Raw genomic sequence first — 22,317 nt, forward strand, 5'->3', positions numbered from 1 at the left:
CTAACCTGGAAAGTGTTGGCTGGGGACGATCCAGAGTTGCTCTGACCCACTCTTCGGCAGTCCCCAAAGATGAGGGCCTTTAGAAGTTCCTCTTGAAACTGAAGGAAAGTCCCTGTGTTGCCAGCACGCTGGGGAAGTACAAAAGCAACCTGTACCATGTAGACCGCAACTTTTTTGTACCATGTCAGTGTTTTGCGCATGGCATTATATGGCTTGAGAACTTGATCAGAAAGATCAACTCCCCCCATATACCGATTGTAGTCCAGAATACAATCGAGTTTGAGGACCGGTCCCACAGTACCACGCACAGAGATAGGGGTGCTGCCGTTCCGATGAATTGTGGTGAGCATAAGGACATCCCTCTTATCCTTATACCGGACCAGCAACAGGTTTCATGGGAAAAGGCACGGGACTCACCACGGGGGATAGGAATTTGGAGGGGATAGGAAGGAAGGCCTCTTTGACTGTCCCACAAGCGAGCATGGATCTGGCGGCGAAGGATGTGAAGAGAGGGATACTAGTATAAAAGTTATCCATGTAAAGGTGGTAACCTTTGTCTAGCAATGGGTGCAAAATGCCCCAAACGATTTTCCCGCTAACACCCAGAGTGGTGGGACATTCTGGGGGTCCAATACGGGAATCTCGTCTCTAATACACCATAATCTTGTCAGTGTTCCCTAAGGTACTCTTGCAAAGTTTATACATCTTCACGCCATTCCGCACTCGCTTGGTTGGAATGTATTGCCGGAAGCTGAGTCTCCCCTTAAAGCTGATGAGAGACTCATCAATAGCGACCTCCCTTCCAGGGACATAGGCCTCCCAGAATTTGGCCCCGAAGTGATTGATGACCGGCCTGATGTTATACAGGCGGTCATCCGAGGGATCACTTCGGAAGGTGGCAGCGGAGACGCCGCCGTGCGGCGCCGCAAGCCTCCTCTGTCCTTGACCCTGTGCCCCATGCTAGTAGGAGTCCCCCTGGCGCTCATACTAGTGAAGCCCCCCAGCCAAGATCACTGGTACATCGTACCGGAGAACTTGTCTGGACCAGGAGCCCGTGATTCCTGAGTTTGTTGGCGACTCAGGAATCAAAATTAACATTGCCGGGTTCACTGAAAAGGACTTTTTCGGTCATTTTTTCGCTCTCCTCCCAGAAGGTGGCTATACTGGGAGGAGAGCCAAAGGGACCAAGTATTTACAAATCTATGGTAGGATGAGTTCCCTAGCGAAATAATTTTCTCATAGGAACACATAAGATTAAGGGATGCTATGACATCTCTCACAGACGGTACATTAGGAGTTTTCCACTCCCTCGTCATCACAATTTTTACTGTGGCACACATGATACACAGGAGACCTCTATATCTATGAGGGAACTGGTCGATGCCCATGAGAAGTAGTATTTGTTGAGGAGACCAATCGTTATAATCAGGAATAATTTCACAAAACAGAGCCTTACAATCTGTCCAGTATGTTTGCAGGAGAGAGTAGGACCATAGAATGTGAAGCAAGGATCCATGACCACCACACCCCCTCCAGCAGCTTCCCGATACCGAGGGGAATATACAAGCTATTTTATCGGGTGTGTAATACCATCGGAGAGTAGTTTTCGCAATTGCCTCAATATGTGTGGTGCATTTTAAATATCATGAAGACATACAATGTGCAGACAACCATTCATCGTCTGAAAAAGTAACGCTGAGATCCAATTCCCATCTTCTCAGAGTGCGTCATTTATGGAATTGTGACGTATGCAATAAGACATTGTAAAGAGTTCTCAAACCCTTTTTGCCTCTAGATACATGTATAAAGGAAATCTGGTCTCTGTGAAGGGGGGAATGAGATAGGGACTCCACTAAGTGTCTAAGTTGGAGATATTTAAAGAAGTCTGAGTGTGGAAGTGAGTAGAGATCCCTCAATTGAGAGAACTACATTAGAGAGTTACCCTCCATCAGATCACCTATCACTGACATCCCACTAACAACCCAATTTCTAAGATCCGTGTTAGGGAGCAAAGCTTGTACAAAAGGTGAAGGGCAATGCCTGTTTTAGATGAGAGACATTGGAGTTAGCTAGTTTGTGGAAATCAATCCAGGCAGTTAACGAAGTTGAAACTATAGGGCCCATGTTCCGAGGGGGAGGGATTTGCTAGAACGGGGTAAGGAGTAGGTCAGGAAAAGAGAAGGGGTGGGCCATGTGGTGTTCCAAGTGTATCCAGGGGATAGAGTCATCGAGGGTGAACCACCCCGATATAGTAGACACTAGCGTAGATAGGTAGTAATATTTTAAATCGGGAAGTGCTAGTCCCCCAACCCGTTTGTCTTTAGTAAGGAAAGATCCTGCTATTCAGGGTCTCCCTTGCGCCCTTTCGAACGCCGGGAGCAAGGCGTGTGCTTTTTTAAAGAACATAGCTGGTAGGTGAATCGGCAGTGTCCTAAACAAATATAAAAACCCGGGAAGTAGTAGCATTTTAAAGGCAGCTATGCGGCCCGTCCAGGATCTCTCGTGTAGAAAGACGGGTCATTTCCGCTTGGATGCTAGAAAGAAGAGGGAGGTCAGTTGGGGATTGAGTTAAGGTAATACCTAAGTATTTCAGTCCCTGGGGTCTCCAGTCAAATGCGTAGTCTGTTTTTAGTTTGTCTAATAATTGGGCAGGGATATTTACCGGAAGCGCTTGGGTTTTGGAGGAATTCAGAAGGTAGTAGGATAGGGCCCCGTAATTTTCCATTAATGACATAACTGCTGTCAGTGAGTTGGTTGGGTCGGTAAGTGTAAAAAGCACATCGTCCGCATAATGGGACCTACCACCCACCACCACCCCAGTGATTTGAGTAGATTCCCTGATTGCTTGAGCCAAAGGCTCCATAGCCAGGATAAAAAATTAAGGGGGACAAGGGACATGCCTGGCGGGTTCCATTTGTGAGGTTGAATTCAGGGGAAAGGGTGCCGTTCACGTACGCCCTGGCCGTGGGGTTCTTATATAGAGAGGTTATGGCAGTGAGAATCGGGCCGCAGAATCCCAACCTGTGTAGTACAGAGAAGGCGAACGACCACCTGAGACGGTCAAACGCCTTCTCGGCATCCAGGGCGAGGGCCAGAACCGGGAGGCCCCACGCAGTGGCATAGTGCAGCACACCCAGCGTTCTTCTGGTGTTGAAATATGCCTGTCTATGAGGGATAAAACCAGCTTGGTCGGCTGTTACCAGAGACGGCAACAGGGAGCTACACGGTTCGCAATTATTTTAGCAAATATTTTAGTATCAAAGTTTAAGAGGGAGATAGGGCGAAAGTTTTGGGGGCAGTCAGGGGATTTGCCGGGTTTAGGAATAGTCACCATCAGGGCCTGCATATTTTCCTCTGGGAATGTGTCAGATTCGAGGACCTGATGGAAGAATTTGCAGAGGTGAGGGGCCAAGATGTCGCTAAAACACTTATAATAGTGATTGGCAAAGCCATCTGGGCCGGGGGCCTTGTCTCTGGGGTGTTGCCTAATAATCTGTGAGACTTCATAGGGTATTATGGGGCGTTAAGCGTGGCTAGCTGTTGGGGAGTTAAAGAGAGGAGATTTACGGAGGAGAGGAAGTGATCAATTTCTTCTTGAATATCATGAGGGGTTGGGACAGAATCCCGTAAATTATACAGGTCAGCATAATAATCTCTAAATCCGTGGGCTATTTCTGAGGGAATATAAACTTTGGTTTATGTGTGGGGGTGGATGAGATGTGGAACTTTGGACCTTGAGTGTTGCCCTTTTAGCCGAGCAGCTAAGAGTTTACCTGATTTATCACCAAGGGAATAGTAAGTGGCTCTGGTTTTGCGGTATGCTTTTCATATGAGACTAGAAGTGGAGACCTCAAATCCTGCCGATAGATTTAAATTTATCCGCTAACAGGGGAAGGGATTCTCTATGTTGGTCCGCTCTACTAAGTGTAATTCCGTCAGTGTTGCTTCTAGCTGGGCATTTCTCTGTTTTTTAAGTATTGCTCCTTGTTTAATGAACGAGCCCCGTATAAATGCTTTATGGGCGTTCCATGTAGTGCTAGCCTGAACAGGGGAGGATTTGTTCACCGTAAAATATTCCGGGAGATCTTTTTCAATCTGAGCTCGGGAGGAAGGGTGGGAGGGAAGGAAAGGATTGCCACGCCAGAGGTAGACCGGGGGGGGGGAATTGAGTTGTTCGTCTAGGGTTAAAGTCACAGTGGCATGGTCAGACCACTGGATGACATCAATGGAGGAGTCAATGGAAAGAGGAAGTATCGATCAATCGACTAGGAAAAAGTCTATCCTAGAGTACACATTGTGCACGCCAGAATGAAACGTGTAGTCACGTACGAGAGCATGGTGAGAGCGCCATACATCATAAAGATGTTCCTTCCAAAGAAGGTCTGCCAGTGGTGTGGGCACCCTAGTGTTTGGGGATGTGGAATCCATATGGGGATCTATAGTGATAGTATTAAAATCTCCGCATATAAACAGTTTGCCCTCTTTCACAGAGTGTATGGTGCGCATGAGAGCTTTCAGAAAGCGTAGCTGGAAGGTATTGGGGGCGTATAAGGCAACTAATGTATATGCCACATTATTCATAGTGCAAATCAGGATCACATATCGGCCCTTAGGATCCAAAATTTTTTTGAAATAGAGAAGGCGACTGTATTTCTGATGGCTATCGCTACACCTCTGGTTTTTAGTGTGAAAGTGGGAATGGAAAATCTGGGGATACAACCTATGAGACAGCCTAAATGCATCGCTGGAGAGCAAATGCGTCTCTTGTATGCAGAGAACATCCCCTCTCAATTCTAATGTCTGCCTCCACAAATGAGATCATTTAATTGGGGTATTAAGACCGTTGGCGTTGACACTAAGAAGCTTTAACACCATAATATACTATTAAAAACAGTAAAATATGTGAAACAAATACATGGTAACCTAGGGTAGGTGGAGCACTTCCCAGCAAGAGTGTCCCCCCAAGAGTGGCACAGATCAGGTAATAAGAGGACCAAATAGATGGATTGCAAGATCTAAAGCAGTTGAGGTAACAAAAAAATAACAAACAAACAACAATCATGCAATGGATAGTAACATTGGAAAGGATATATATCAAAAGAGTGTAAGATGGAGAACCATCAAACTTCGTGGGGTCAGAGTTGAACTCCCGAAGCAGGTAAGTCCGGAATGGTCATCCAGCCATCATCAAGCAGTGGCCCAATCTCCTTGGAGCTTTGTCGGAGCCTAGGTCAGAGGATCAGGAATTGAGATGTTCCAGTCTTTTAAGAGGAGCTTGCCTTCCTCAACAGAGGTGATCACATGCAATTTATCTTTGTGGTGCACCAGCAAGCGCACCGGAAAGCCCCACCGGTAGGGCTTGTCAGCACCATGGAGTGCGGAGGTGATGGGGTTAAAAGCACGCCGCATCTGCAGGGTAGCGGCAGATAAGTCCGAAAATACCATGATCATGTGTAACGGGGCTGGCAGGCCTCTGTTTTTCCTGGAGAAGGACATTAGTTCCTCTTTGACCCTGAAAAAATGTATGCGGGCGAGCACATCCCTCGGGGCTGTCTCAGCAAGATGTTTGGGCCTGGGGACCCTATGGGCCCTGTCAATCTCCAAATCAGCAGGCGGTAAGTTGGGTAAGGCAGCTTGCACAAGGGTACGAACATATTGAGGAATGTCTCTGGGGGGTATAGACTCTGGGATTCCCCTTAGCTTTATATTTTTCCTCCTCCCTCTATCTTCAAGGTCCGCCAGTTTAGCTTTCATCACTGTGACTGTATCCTCAAGGGAATTGTGGGCATCTATGAGCTCATTGTGGGAGCTGGCAAGTGATTTTCCAAGTGATTAATCCTACCTCCCAGATCCCTCACTTCTGCCTGGAGAGGATGAAGCAGAGAGTGGAAGTCAGACAATAGTGACTTGCGTTGGAGGAGCATCATCTCCTTCATAACAGTGTCTGTTAGAGCCACATCAGCCACTTGTATGGCCATGAGGGCATCTCCCCCTGAACTGGGCAGCTCGGCAGTACGAGGTTGCAGCCTGTATCTCGCTGTGAGCCGTCTAAGTTCAGTCACTGCTTGAGGGGGCTGCAGGAGGGGGAAGATGGTGCAGAGTCCCGCAACACAGGAGCAGAGGTATGGCGACGTTCACTCACCGATGGGGAGGAGGATCTGTTGCCGAGTGAGGAGTGAGGACTGCAGGCGGCCAGGGAGTCTTCACCTGCGGAGTATCTCGTCGGCAGTGCTGGGTCCGACGTGGATCGCCTCAGGTTAGTGCGGGAGGGCACATGCGGAGGAGAGGCTCGCTGCGCTTTCGCGGGGCACCTTCAGTCTCTCTCCTCTCTGCCGCCGCCATCTTGCGAGGTGTCTGCGGCCCTCGTGAAGTAGAATTTTGCGAGCGCAGCAAGGCCCGTCGGCTTCCTTCTTCTCCCAGGGATACTTAGGAGGTTCAGGCACCCGATGGAAGTCAAATTAGGCGGCTGGATGCTGTGGAAAGTCGCTTTATAGCACTCCGTGAGACGGAGCTCTCAACTCAGACGTGCATGCAGCAAGGCAGCCAGACCACACACCCCCTGGATGGTACGCTTTTAACTCCTAAATGTCCCTACCTAAACTAATGCTTTCCCTAACTGCTTTCTGTGCCAAGGGGACACAGAAAGGGGGCAATTTTTTTTTTTTACACTGAGGGGGGAGATGGCAGCACGGAGCGCCGTCCTGCACACCAGATCTGTCAGAAATGGTGGGCAGAACGGAGCAACAAGTGCCTACACCCACCACCCCCTCCCCATACTGCTGTGATTGGTGCGGTCACTATGGCTGCCCAATCACAGCTGTACTGGAGGGTGGCAACACTGCCATCTCCCAGTACTATACAGTACTGTATACAGTATGTTACACCACCAATCATCATCCTTATCCAGGTCATGGGGTCACACGTGACCCGGAAGCGCCGAAGACCGCCGGTGAGTATTTACCGGCGAACTGCGGCAATCGCCGATATGAGGGGGTCCCTCCGGCGATGAGCCGGGATGCCTGCTGAATGATTTCAGCAAGCATCCCGGTCCGGTCCCCGCCCGGCAGGAACATGAATCGCCGAAAATTGCCGGTCTGAATTGACCGGCATTTCCGGCGATCGCTGACATGGGGGGTCTCAGGACCCCCCCTTGGCGATGTGTCGGGATGCTTGCTGAATGATTTCAGCAGGCATCCCGATCCAGTCCGTGACGGGCTAGCAGCGGGGACCGGATTTCCATACGCCCTACGTCCTTAAGGACTCAGGATGCAGGCCCTGCGTCCTGAAGAGGTTGAGCAGCGTAGCTACACCTCCCTCCCACAGCATCCTCCCATTTTTTGCCTATTATTTCTCTAAGATACCTTGCAAGAATTATGGCACTATATAGCGCTATTCTCTGGCCCCCCCCCCCCTTTTTTCCCTACATATCTTCATGACTGCACCTCCTTGACACTTGGATGAGAAATATAAGGGCAATTTTATGTTTGGCAATCACCATCAGCTCCTGCAAAGGTAAAGTTTACTTTAATACTGCAACAACTATCCATCAGTGTCTGCAGCTCTGAGCAGCAAATAGAGCTGACAGATTTGATTTAAAAGTGTTATCCTCTGGATAGGCCCTTAATATCCGACTCCTCTATATTGCCTGGCCCTCCAACTTAATATATATGCAAATCGAAGAGCGCTTTGTTCTTTGAGCAGAAGGCAGGCGCCGCTGCTTTCTGAGTGTAGCAAGGCCGCGGCACCTGTACTCACTCCCACCAGCATATTTATCATGGGGGTGGGCCGGCTAGGGAATATAGAGGAGGCAGGGGAGATTGCCAAGACCACTCCCCACCTCCATTGCGCACAGCAGTACAATAGGAATAGAAGAATAAAGGGACATAACTCTTCATTTACTACACCTATTAATCTAAGTAACTCCTCTTTTTAGAGCTGTTCACCCGCACTATAATCCAGTATATTGGTTTTAGTGCGGGTGAACAGTTTGTCAGTTTCTCTTTATAGCAGACTCTCAGCTGTGAGAGGTGTGTAGGCTATGTTCACACCTCAGAATGTCTGCACGGAAAACCTCTGTGCGGACATTCTGCAGACTGTGGGCACCTGCATAACATGGATTAGCCATAGGACTGCACAGCAATGCGTAATCTCATAGATGGCATAGCATTTAGCGCAGAGTCTGCAGAAAGAATGGACAGCTTTATTCTTTTTGCGGACACAGAAATTGGAATTTCCGCACCAGAAACATCGCGCGAGAACTAGATCATGTGATCGGACATATGGAGAAAAGGAATAGTATGACACAGAAATATGCCGTTACAACACCTGATTGGCTCACTGGGATGCAGCAAAGCGATGCAGTTATGATGTCACTCATTTAGTCTAAACAACCAAACATTGGATATCCGCCATGCCTCTATCCTTTGATAAAGTCAGGTTTTGCTGGCAAAATGTCAGGGAGGATGGGGAAATTATTTTAGAACATCACTATTGTCAGCTAGTCTATTCTATACACGAAATTGACAACAATTGTTGTAAAAGGAATATAATAAGTCCGATAAACATCAGACTGTATAAGTGGTATCAATCAGACACATAATAGTTCATAGAAGAGTGGATGAACCGGCACTTGCACAGCTGAAGGGGATTGAGTTCACAGCTAAGCACTGACCATAAAAGAACTTGCCTGATCCTGAAGTCCAGGGTGCATACTCATACTCAAATAGTCACAAGATAACGTAAGAAAAAAGGAGACTGCACTCACCATATAACTATTCACACTTGTAGGGATAAACCTCCAAAAAACCTTAACTAAGGACCCCCCTCCTATAAATTAAACGTATTAATCCATAAAACTTATGGTGCACTGTGCTCAGTTACCACTAGGTGGCAGGTGAATATTAAAACTATGTTCACTATGTCATTATGCGTCTTATGATAATGTAAGAAAAAAGGAGACTGCACTCACCATCCAGTGATCTATATTTTACTTGAGTCCGTAAGGCAAATTACAGTACATGCAGAGCATGCCTTACGGACTCAAGTAAAATATAGATCACTGGATGGTGAGTGCAGTCTCCTTTTTTCTTACATTATCATAAGACACATAATGACATAGTGAACATAGTTTTAATATTCACCTGCCACCTAGTGGTAACTGAGCACAGTGCACCATATATGTTTTATTGATTAATACACTTAAATTTATAGGAGGGGGGTCCTTAGTTAAGGTTTTTTTGGAGGTTTATCCCTACAAGTGTGAATAGTTATATGGTTGGGGAATCTTTGGTGTTGTGAAAATCATGGCTTTATAGTTCTAGTATTATAATTTTTTTCACTTACCCACAAGTTGAGGGCCCTGTAGATGACTGCTAGGAGAACTTCTTGGTATACATTCATTCTTTCCAGTATATTAATTGTTCGCATTGACTCAGTTTTATTGTCATAGATCAAGTCAGTGATCCCTGCAGACAAATTACACAAAGTACATGAGGATGGTTTAAAATTACAGCACAGACAGTGAATACTGTGATCAAAGTAAAGCACATTCAGTAAGTGTAGCAACTGATGTCAAGAGCGCCAAGTAAACTGTAAGTCTCTGAATGGCTCCGATATAACAGAGGATGGAATTCTGGAAACATTAAATGAATCCTTTACTGTATACAATTCTTTAAGTTTTTTATATGCACATAAACTTAAAATAATAAACTTCAGCAGGTATTTACCTAGAGTGCAGAGTCCTATATAGTATCAGCAACTTAATGAACCAAAAAGTCTATAAATGATTGCACAAGGACAGACTTGCTGCATGATGCCAGGTACTGCCCTCCTTTTTTCAAGCTTACACAGTATATCCCTTTGCCTACATTTACAGCAAATATTTATTATGACAATAAATAGCAATACAGCAAAAGGGAGTATTAAACACATTACCCCGATGGTCGACCAGTATAAAGCTATAAGTTGGAATTTTCATTCAGCCCGTTTAGGTTTGGAGAGAATAATATGAACTTCCAATAAACTTGTCAAAAGTTTATCAAATACTGATCTATTCCTTATTGTTTAAAGTTACCTGGAATACCATATTGATTAATAAAATCGGGTTTGTCTGTTATATAATTAAGTTATAGACAAATACAATCAAAAGACAAGTAAACTATGTCTTTTATTGGTTAAACACCCACGTTACCAAAAATCACTAAATCCTGTAGTTGTGAATGAAATTTGCACAATATTGAGGAGAAATTTTGGACCATTCATCCCTGCAAATGTATTTTAGTTCCTATGTGGTAGCCTTCAAACAGATATTCAATTTCCAGGAGGGACAGGTTTGGAAGGAGGGAGCCTTCTTGTCTCGCGAGGGCGCCGGTCTGGACGTCCCACTGGAACCAAACGCCCGAAAGGACCGAAAAGAGGTTGACAGACGAGAACCAGTAATAGGAAGCTCCATCAGAGATTTTTTAGAAGCGGCATCCGCATTCCAGCCCTTGAGCCACATAGAACGAGGAAGAGCCACCAAGTTGCCACCTTCCACCCTCTTGTCCGCTGGGTCTTTGAAGGAAGCTGCGTCCGCCAATGGCAGAGTAGTTGCTTTTGATAGGCGGGAGACCGGAGGGTCCACTGTGGGAGGAGCGGTCCACTGAGCAATAAGGTCCCTGGCGAAGGGAAATTGCGCTTGAACCTTCTTGGTTTCTTGAAACTTGGAACTACCCTTGGTATGCTTGTGAGAGCGCTTAGTATAGGGAGAACAGGTCTCTCTAGAGGGTTGGCTTATGGAGGACCTCTCTAAGGCAGTCACCACGGAATGGGAAACCTGAGCTAAGTCGGAAATATACAGAGAGGGAAGACACCCATTCTGGAGGGATAGCGGCGCCCACAGGGTCTGCAGGAGAATTCTGAGTAGAAATACCAGGAGGGTTGGGGGGGGGGCAGAACAAGTGGGTTAAGCAGAACCAGATATTTTAGTATTGCAGCCCTTGCAATTATAATAGGTGATCAGGGCCCCAGTTGACTGTCTAGAAGGAGGGACAGTTCTGGGTTTGGACAGTGAAAATTAAAACAGCCTCACCCAGTGTCTGTGTCCCCAGTAAGGTAGCTGCTGTGAGGAGAATTTGGTCCACGAGAGAGAGAGAATTTGGTCCACGAGAGAGAGAGAGAGAGAGAGAGAGAGAATTTGGTCCACGAGAGAGAGAGAGAATTTGGTCCACGAGAGAGAGAGAGAGAGAGAATTTGGTCCACGAGAGAGAGAGAGAGAGAGAGAGAGAGAATTTGGTCCACGAGAGAGAGAGAGAGAGAATTTGGTCCACGAGAGAGAGAGAGAGAGAGAGAGAGAGAGAGAGAGAGAGAGAGAGAGAAAGGGAGGGATACTGGACAAATTAGAAGAGAGAGGCCGGGCTTAACTAAAGGAGTCTCTCATTGGCCCTCATAACACCTCTGTGCATGCACAGCGCTCATTGGCAGAGAAGGGAGACTAGATTGTGCACCCGCACGTCATAGAAAAAGACTCCTGCTAACATGCCTGGCTATAACGGCGTCTGATACTTCTGTATGAGGGAAGGGAGCAGGGAAACGCCGCCAGCAGGCCGCAGCTGCTGACAGGATGAGGAGAACTATGCTCCGGAAGCCTCTGCAAGCGATGCGGTCGGTGCTAGGAGCCGGCGCTTGCAGTGTGGGGAGCTGTCGGCAGACCTAAAGAAGTCTTCAGTCAGCTTTATTCACCTGTATTATGCCGGGCTGTAACAATGAGACAAGCAGGGAGGTAGGGGGACCGAGACCTGTGAGGTACAACCCCAGGCGCTGACCGTTGGCGAGAAGGGGTTGACAGTACATCCATGATGTCTGTGCCACTTCAATCGCAAATGGGGAAACAGTGAACGCTATGTTTCGGAGTCCCCACCTAAAAACAGGAAAAGAAAAGGGAGAGAAAAATCTAAATGTCCCTAATCTGGAAAAAAAAATTTTGACCTGGTCTGGGGGAATTAACTAATGTGTATTTGGTGGCAGGGCAGGCAAGGTTTTTGTTTAAAAACCTTGCCTGCCCTGCCACCAAATACCCATTAGTTAATTCCCCCACTATCCACTGGAGAGCTAGTCTTTGCCAGTTCAGAAACACATCCATCAACCTTTACTCACTGTTCACATTAGTCTTAGTCCCAGCCACTTGCTGTGTGCTCCTCAGACTGCCCATCTGTCTGTCTCACAGACCCGAGAGGGAGCACTCCACATTTGTGTCTCCCAGACAGCCATACACTCTTGTGTTCCCAGGGAGAGAGGGAGTCTGCTTCTGCCCTCCTGGCTTACTTAGGATAAGGGACTGGGAAAAACACCCTTTCTTTACGTGCAAACCTGCCTGAGTGTCACAATAAATTAATTTGATGTTACTGGGGTGGTTTGGGAGATCCTCTGTTGCAATTGTGGTATGGTAGACTAGTCCTGAAGCCTTTTGGCTACATGTAATTGTTATTAAGGAAATGTTTTTACTGGATTCTAACTCAACATGTTAACATCAAGTAAAAAACGGTAGAAGTGGTCTGCAATCTGTGGCTCTCCACCTATTGTTAAACTACAACTCCCAACATGATGAGACAGACCTATTTAGCAATGAAACCAAACTCTCTTAATACTGTATATATTTTGAAGTAATCAGAAGAAGATGATCCCACACGGAACTAGGAGCTCTTAGGACAAAACTGTCTTCGCCACTTGGCAGTTAACCATAAAGAAGATCACTTCAGATGGTATGAAGTGTAGATTGTCTATTTCGAAGTGGTGGGGGTCAAAAGACTATGCTAAAGTACTGCAGGAAAAAGGACAATTGCACTCCCATGTTTTCTATTGAACAATAAGCCTATTGTTTTCTCTAAGAGACTTACAGAGTGGTTTGACATTGGCTTCTCTCTCTTGTCGTCAAAGAACAGTCAGGGAAGATAGCTGTTTGCCAAATGACTACAAGATTACAACCTATGAAATATATATCAGGTTGGCTCTACAACTAGGTGAACACAGAGAAATGCATGATGCAGAGGGTTAACTAAATTGGAGATGCCCTGGAAGCTACAGCAATGTATTTCCAGCTACAAAAAAGACTTTTCTTAACCTTTGCACACATGCCATTTATAGCTGAGAACACGTGTTTAGCAGTGAACATCTGCTGGCTTAACAACTGTCTACCTTCATCCTGGGATCCTACTGACAAGTGCGCACCTAATGACTAATTAATTATTGCCCGATGCAAAGGGGCCTCCGTATGGAAGTAATGTCATGTGACGTAACTAGGCTATGGCTCCTCTATCATTCAAAATGGGAAAACATTTCTATTTGTTCAGGGTTTTTACATAAGATCCTGGCCCATGAATTTAGAAGACTGTGACATTCACAGAATGACCCGTACCTTGTGTGATGGACGGGGCGTGAAGCATTTGCTTGTAATATGAATAATAGAGGCCACATTCAGTCCTGAAGGAGATTTCTCTCTCCACTTCCTGTACAGACATAAAATGACAAAAAGGTTATCTGATGCAAACAATCTACAGGTATTTTGCTTGCTGAAAAACTAAACAAATGTATATTTTTTATCCTAATGTGTAGTAAAAAAAATATGAGGCTGTGCCAATACTCTAAAAATCAAGAACTTGACCTTGACCCTGGTGTAGATTTAACCGAATGCATAATAAAGGATTAAAACATTTGTAGTATGCCTTAAATCGTGCTTATTTTTATTTTTTACTTAACTAAAACCTCATCCACATGTATTGTATTGTTAATTGCTGCAGCTTTTCAGTGTAGAATAAATACAGAATAACTGCAGCATTAAAACTTAGTTCTGGACATTTGGCACCAATATAGCAGCATTGATTGTAGTCATAATGGAAACTGGTCAACTATAAAGATAAGTTGTTTGACAAACTGGGGCATCTATTAACTCTCTGGTTGGAAAATTAGAGATCCCCAACATTAGAATGTTCCATAGACTCCTTTTACTAAGGGTTAAGCATTTAAGCAAAGTGCTGATAAGCATCAATTTAAGGTAAATAATTAAAATGCAGATGTTTCTTGACACATGAATTGGGACATGTACCAAAACTGTATTTGTACAAAACATTTTACAATTTACCACAAGAGGGCTCTGGAGACTAACTCCTGCCTTTGTCACAGTAAGTCAGTATTTCCCAACCAGGGTGCTTTCAGCTGTTGGGAAACTACAACTCCAGCATTCTCACATAGTGGGTGTGGTAGCTTTGAAACAGCTGGAAGAACCCTGGTTTGAAGACACTGCAGTAAGTGATTTTTCTAGATTCCCCTTACAGTAAGAGGTTGCTTATGGTTAGATGTTCCAAAACATATGTTCTGACTGTTGAGTCCACGTTAATGCCTAAAGGTACACTGGTTATCTTTTTAAGAGTCATTTTATTACAGTCAGGGGATTCACAATATTTTCTAGTGACTTGCCTGTTACCAGGCAATGACAAGGCAATTTACTTTATATGGTAATCAGATGAAAAGGACAATTTTAGAGTATATTTTATATTATGCTCCTTTCTAGAAGGCAGAAACAACACAAACTGTGTCTGAATATCATTGATAACACTGACATTTGGCATAGCACTGAGATACTATGCATATTGACTTCTGATGTTACTGTATTAACACCCACCTCTATCAAATAGTGCTCACTGACAAATGCCACACATAAACCTCATTCTAAACTTGCTAGACACATCCCTTGGGATTCTTAGGCCAACTCGGCAATGTGACGTGGAAGACCTGAAGAAATACGTATAATACTGCCAAGTACCTTAATACTGGAAAACCATAAGTCATTCTCATGGAGTGTGGCAACATAATATGAGGTGACCAGACCAAGACCCAAAGCAAGTGACGCTCCTACAATGTAACACAGGATGCTCCATGCTGACGGGCCTGTGAAGAGGGGAAGGAATATAAAAAAATGGAATACAATTCTAGTTATTATATTGTTTCAAACATCCCACATTGCCTCTAATAAACATGTTCACTCCCTCATATACCTTACATCTCCAACTAATTCTCTCATGTATCCTACCTGCATACCCACATGCATAACTATAGTGATAAAAGTTTCCCACCATTTGTAAGATGTGCTGTGGAGTGAGAAGCAACAGAATTTTGTAGAATTTCTATGCCTAAATCTCCTTTATCGGTCCCAAAATAAACAAAACTGGAGCTTCAAGGGGTAATCCAACCAAAAGCATTTAGCATTTTTCCACAGGCTAAAAAAAGAGGACCCTGGGGAGTATACTTACCACTTGCACATGAGTAGCTAGACATAAATTGGGAAGGGGGGGGGGGGGGGAGTGGCCTTAACGTCACGATCACTGGTGCCTGTGTGAGGTGAAGACTTGCGTCCCATGCAAGTCTGCGTCAACTCCTCCCTCAGCTCTCCGAAGCTAGAGCTGGGGCCCAGAGCAGGGGCAGAGAGAATGTACAGGCCTCCCTCTTCTCCCCTATAGCAAGCTCAGTCTGTGTTTTGAGAACGCAGGTTTGCACGGGCTGGCCAGGGGGAGGACGTAGACTTGCTCAGAGTGCTGTGCTGGACTGTGGGAGAATGTAGACTTGCACAGGGTGCTAGAGATGAGCGAACTTACAGTAAATTCAATTCGTCACAAACTTCTCGGCTCGGCAGTCGATGACTTATCCTGCGTAAATTAGTTCAGCCTTCAGATGCTCCGGTGGGCTGGAAAAGATGGATACATTCCTAGGAAAGAGTCTCCTAGGACTGTATCCACCTTTTCCAGCCCACCGGAGCACCTGAAAGCTGAACTAATTTATGCAGGAAAAGCCATCAACTGCCGAGCCGAGAAGTTAGTGATGAATCAAATTTACTGTAAGTTCGCTCATCTCTACAGGGTGCTGTGTTGGACAGGCGGAGAATGTAGACTAGTACAGGGTGCTGTGTTCAGTGATAGCCCAAGGACACAGGCTTGCATGGGCTGGTTTAGTTTATGCAGTGTTTTTACTGAAGGACGTAGACTTGCAAAGGGTGTTTAATAAACAGGGGGAAGATGAAACCAGCCCTTGCAAGCCTGCGTTTTAAGGCTGTCATTAAACAAAGCACCCTGTGCAAGTCAACGTCCTCCCACTGGCCAGCCCGTGCAAGCCTGCGTTTTAAGGCTGTCATTAAACAAAGCACCCTGTGCAAGTCAACGTCCTCCCACTGGCCAGCCCGTGCAAGCCTGCATCGGCTGTCACTAAACACAGCAACCAGTCAAAAAAGTAACCAGCCCATGCAAGCCTGCATCCTCGGGCTGACACTAAACACAGCACAAACGAAACCAGCCCATGCAAGCCTGCGTTCATCCTCCCCCTGTCCAGCCCGTGCAAACCTGCATTCTCCGAGCTGAGGGAGGGAAGATGAGGGAGGCGTGTACATCCTCTCTCCCCCTGCTCTGCTGCACCCCCCCCCCCCCAGTTCTAGCTTCTGAAACCTTGGGAGAGCTGAGGGGAGGAGTGGATGCAGATTTGCACAGGACGCAAGTCTGCACCTCACACCGAAACCCCCGCGTTTGTTTAGTATGAATAAGATGTCTAGCAGCTGAGTACACCTTTAAAGACAACTCAGAAACAATACAGGATTATTTTATATATCCACACATGACAAAAAATAAGCACCAAGACAGAGTTGTTAGAATCAAATCTTTATATATGTGAATGTAATGATGATCTATGTAAGGCTCTAGTACCCTGTTTGGCCACATTTAGCCTGGATAAGATGAGATATGGTTGGGCATGGAGGCACACAGGTCTCATCATGTGGCACATTTGCCCACATATGTTGCAGTCAGGGATTTATGAAATGCAAAAGTCGCACAAAAAGTCGCAACCGCCTCCAAAGCAGCGTAAATGTAAGCCAGGACCTGGCTTACAAAACTTGCTGTGGAGAGTGGGATTTCATATTTCCCGCCGGGAGCCGAGACCACGGCTCCGATGTGAAATATGAAATTATGGCTGTACAAAGGAATCCGGGCTGGCATCACTGTGAAGCTGCTCGGGTTCCCTAATTTATTTCATCCCCGCTACCCCACCCCCTCCTTCTTTCAGGTCACTTCTCGGGCCCCACAGCTCATCTATTTTTTATAATTTCAGATCCGTGTATGCAGAGGACTTCTTCGGATACTGTGGATTACATTGATGACCAGCGTTTTTTTTTTTGGTTTAATATTAATAAAATGGTTAACGAGGGCTTGTGGGGGAAGTGTTTTTTGGAATAAAAGTTTTTAAATGTGTTGTGTTTTTATTTTTTATTTACTTTACAGGCTTAGTAATGGAAGCTGACTTATAGACAGAGTCCATTACTAAGCTGGGGCTTAGCGTTAGCACCAAAAACAGCTAGCCCTAACCCCCAATTATTACCCCGATACACACTGCCACATGGGTGCTGGGAAGAGCCGATAGCAACAGGCCTGGAGCATCAAAAATGGTGCTCCTGGGCCTAGGCGGTAACAGGCTGGTGCTATTTAGGCTGGGGAAGGCCAGTAACAATGATCCTCACCCACCCTGGTAACGTTAGGATGTTGCTGCTTGGTTGGTATCTGTCTGAGAATAAAAATATATATATATATTTTTTTATATATATTTAATTATTTATGAAAAAAACGTGTGGGATTCCCCATAGTTTCATTCTCCGCCAGATACCAACCAAGCAGCAACAGCCTGATGTTGCCAGGGTGGGTGAGGACCATTGTTACTAGCCCTCCCCAACCTAAATAACACCAGCTTGGTACCGCCTAGGCCCAGGAGTACCATTTTTTACGCTCCAGGCCTGTTGGTACCGGCTCTTCCCAGCACCCATGTGGCGGTGAGTAATGGGGTAATAATTAGGGGTTAGTGCTAACTGTAATTGGAGAGACCACTAAGACCTGGCTTAGTAATGGACTCCATCTATTAGACAGCTTCCACTACTAAGCCTGTAAAAGTAAATAAAAAATAAATAAAAAACACAACACGTTTGAAAAAACATTTATTTAAAAATAAAACACTCTTTCACAAGCCCTCGTTAACCATTTAATTAATATTAAACAAAAAACGAAAACAAAAAGTTCACAGGATAAACGGGTCTGAAATGAGAAGAAAAATAAATAAAAATAAGTTAGTACATTTAAGGGGAAAAAAGTGGTAAAAGAAATGTAATAAACACACACACACACACACATATCTATATATCTCATTTTTTTTTACAGTTGCGACTTGAGGTGGGGTTACAAAGTGGTGTTCTGAAGTAATTTATTTCAAATCCAACAGAGAAGTCCTACTGGGTTATGGGCTCTTACTATATAAATCTCCAATCCCCTTCAGGAGGGGAAACCCCCCCTTTTCCGGGGAACAATGCCCTAACTTATAACCCAATTAAAATGTAACTTTTATTGTGATTAATTAATATAACATAGAGAACGTGAAAATCAAATGTGGTGATTTTAAAACTATCAGGAAATACAGGGTGTCTTCTAATAATGGCTCACTAGGTGGTGCTACAGTGTAGGTTATGGAGTTCTCCTTTTCCCCTATGCCGGTTCTCTACCGTTACATAGTCACTCCACACTTAAACACAGCCTGTATTCCTGTCTAAAAAAGTGTATAGATGCTCTAACGTTTCGTTTGTGACCAAACTTCTTCAGAGAGCTGCCTAATCTGAAGAAGTTTGGTCACAAACGAAACGTTAGAGCATCTATACACTTTTTTAGACAGGAATACAGGCTGTGTTTAAGTGTGGAGTGACTATGTAACGGTAGAGAACCGGCATAGGGGAAAAGGAGAACTCCATAACCTACACTGTAGCACCACCTAGTGAGCCATTATTAGAAGACACCCTGTATTTCCTGATAGTTTCAAAATCACCACATTTGATTTTCACGTTCTCTGTTATTTTAATTAATCACAATAAAAGTTAAATTTTAATTGGGTTATAAGTTAGGGCATTGTTCCCCGGAAAAGTGGGGGTTTCCCCTCCTGAAGGGGATTGGAGATTTATACTGAAGTAGTTTATTGGCGTGCTAAAAAAAATTTTGTGTGCTAAAAAAAAAAAAAAAAAAAATGGTATTCAGAAGTGATTTGGTATTGTTTTTTTGCTTATGTAAGCCAAATTTATCAACTCCCTGTGATAGTATGATAAACATGTCATACATAAGCAAAACCAAAGCAAGAAAAAAGATGACTAAAGTACTCGCTTACCTAAGCAACAATGATAAATGTCCCCGATTGTGTCTCTTGTATCACAACTAGAGAAGACCGACTGTCCTATGCAACTCCCTTGATCATCACACCAGCAATTGGAGGCAAGAGTGAAGTGCTTACCATGAGGCCTCCATACTCTGACTGTTGTCGGATCCCAAACAGCACCTGGATTCATTGTTAAAGACCAGGGGTCCTCAAACTATGACCCACGGGCCACATGCGGCCCGCCGAGGACATTTATCTGGCCCGCCACTGCCTGGGACATCCCTGTGCCCCGAAAAAATGCAGGGGCTGCCGGGAAGGTGACGCACGCAGGGACGTCACTGACGCAGTGCGTGCGCCCATAGCAATGGAGCACGGAGGAGCAGGGCAGCGATGAGGATGTGCGCTGGCCAGCTAGGTAAGTGTTACCACGTCAGCTTCGGTGCTCCGACCACCGCTCCTTCGGTACCGGGACTTACTGCTATGTCCGGACCGGAGGAGCGGTGGTTGGAGCACTGAAGTGGGGCAGAACACAGGCATACAGCCTCCAGCCATACACTGTATGGCTGGAGGCTATATGTCTGTGGGGGAACATTATACTGCACCTAATGTGGGGGAACATTATACTGCACCTAATGTGGGGGAACACTGTACTGCACCTAATGTGGGGGAACACTGTACTGCACCTAATGTGGGGGAACTGTACTGCACCTAATGTGGGGGAACTGTACTGCACCTAATGTGGGGGAACTGTACTGCACCTAATGTGGGGGAACTGTACTGCACCTAATGTGGGGGGACTATACTGCACCTAATGTGGGGGGACTATACTGCACCTAATGTGGGGGGACTATACTGCACCTAATGTGGGGGGACTATACTGCACCTAATGTGGGGGAACTGTACTGCACCTAATGTGGGGGAACTGTACTGCACCTAATGTGGGGGGACTATACTGCACCTAATGTGGGGGGACTATACTGCACCTAATGTGGGGGGACTATACTGCACCTAATGTGGGGGGACTATACTGCACCTAATGTGGGGGGACTGTACTGCCAACCCTAATGTGGGGGAACTGTACTTCCAACCCTAATGTGGGGGAACTACAATCTAATGTGGAGGGATCTATACTGCCAACCTAATGTGGGGGGGACTGTGCTGCGTACTTAAAGATATTTAAGATATTTAAGTGTGCATAGGAATTTGTTCATGTTTTGTTATCTATAGTCCGGCCCTCCAACGGTCTGAGGGACCGTGAACTGGCCCCCGTTTAAAAAGTTTGAGGACCCCTGTTAAAGACTATGAAGGAGATTTAGTTGTAGATTTTTTTTGCGTAAAAAGTCACATGTGCGACTTTTCTATACATGCTGCAACTTTAGATTTTTGCTTATTCCAAAGCACATTTCTGAAATCTGCTCACGTAGAAATTTTTTTTATTACTTTGCAGTGGTTATGTATTTATCAAATGCGAGTCATTATAAAAAAAAGAAGAAAAAAAAGGCGCATCTCAATTTAAAAGTCGCATATGTATTCCAGGTCCAACCTGGCTTACAGTAAGTGCATACGTCTGCAGAAAAGGACATTAACACCCACTTTAACAACTGTTCTTGTTCTGCATCATGAAGCAAAAGCTACTACATTAATGTTAATTATAGAAAAAATTTATTATATAACTAATAACTATTAATTTTAAGGTTGAAAATACACACTGCACACCTTGCTAATTTTAGGATGCGTACATGCTGGCGTACCCACTACATTTTAAAATTAATGTTGTGTTAAAATAGAAAAAGGCACAAAATAATTGTGTAAGAATTTTTACAGACTACGTAAATAACCCATATGTGGCACCAAAATATTTCCTTAAAGAAAAAAAAGAAACATCCATAGTAATACAGCTTCATGCACATTTTGGGGTGGGTAACTTACTTATTTTTTTGTGGCTTCACTATTGTTTATGTGCCTGTTAGTGCTGCGCTGTCTTCCTTCCTGACGTAAACTCCGGCCTCAGTGCAGCAACGCAAGACTCCGTCCACCATCACAAAATGCGGGCTCAAAATTAAACAAAAAAGCCTCCAGAGTACGGATATTCATGGTGCGGCATAGTATGTTTGTAATATTTTTATTTTTATTTCTGAGGAGGGTGGATGGGTTGTTGCGGGATAGTTGGAGTGCAGCTATTTAGTGTCAGGCAGGCCAGTCAGGGTGTCACCCGATGCGGTACGCCCCCCCTCCCTGTCACTCTATAGCAACGCTACTGGTAATAAATGGTAGATAAAGAACTTCGGCTATTAACATAAGGGACAACTTTTCTGCTTTAAAAAATGCTTTAGTAAGTGGGTTTCCCTGGTTTTGCTTACATGCCATTTATTTATCAAGGTCGTGTGACTATTTGATAAATAGGTCGCATGTAAGCAAAAGTAAGTTAAAAAAAATTGTCATATAAAAGCCATACGTTTGAAAAGAATGATAAATCTCCTTCTATATGGTTCCAGTCAGTAGCAGTCCAAGTTTCTTTTTCACAACACTACTGCAAATGAGGTGCATGTGGTTAGATGTCTATGGCAGGACACATAGGGGGACATTTATCAAAACCTGAGTAGAGGAAAACCTGACCAGTTGCCCATAGCAACCATTCAGATTGCTTCTTTCATTTTTCAGTGGCCTTATTGAAAATGAAAGAAGCATGCTGATTTATTGTTATGGGCAACTGGTCAGCTTTTCCTCTGCACAGGTTTTGATAAATCTCCTCCATAATGGGCGCTGTGATATCAAATTTATTTGCCTGGAAATGATATGGGCAGAAACAGGAGTATGTAATGAAGGAGCCACCTGTGCCTAAATGGTAAACAAGAAACCTGTGTGAGGCTGGGTTCACATTACGTTTTAGGCAATACGGGACCACATACGGCTGGGGGAGCTAAAACCGGGCACTCCTGTATGTGGCCCGTATGAAATATATTTCAATGAGCCGACCGGAGTGAAACGCTGAATCCGGTCAGCTCATTTTTACTCTGTATGCGGTTTTCCCACCGGACCTAAACCCGTGGGAGACCATGGTTTTAGGTCTGGTGGGAAAATGGCATACGGGGCAAAAATGAGCCGTCCGAAGTCAGCCTTTCACTC

The 22,317-nt window shown here is 45.0% G+C and overlaps 1 protein-coding gene across 4 annotated transcripts in view; it reads right to left on the bottom strand.

The window, feature by feature from the left end:
- The window catches only part of DPY19L3 (dpy-19 like C-mannosyltransferase 3), an 88,881-nt gene that overhangs the window by 48,276 nt on the left and 18,288 nt on the right, over positions 1-22,317 (bottom strand). For all 4 annotated transcript variants that reach the window (XM_056525650.1, XM_056525649.1, XM_056525652.1 and 1 more), the window contains exons 3-5: positions 14,795-14,919; positions 13,391-13,481; positions 9,343-9,464 (exon numbers count right to left, since the gene is read on the bottom strand). In XM_056525650.1, the coding sequence (XP_056381625.1) occupies positions 9,343-9,464; positions 13,391-13,481; positions 14,795-14,919 (338 nt within the window). The remainder of the gene's footprint in view (positions 1-9,342; positions 9,465-13,390; positions 13,482-14,794; positions 14,920-22,317) is intronic.

This window comes from Hyla sarda, chromosome 6, assembly GCF_029499605.1.
Source record: "Hyla sarda isolate aHylSar1 chromosome 6, aHylSar1.hap1, whole genome shotgun sequence".
NCBI classification, from domain to species: domain Eukaryota; kingdom Metazoa; phylum Chordata; class Amphibia; order Anura; family Hylidae; genus Hyla; species Hyla sarda.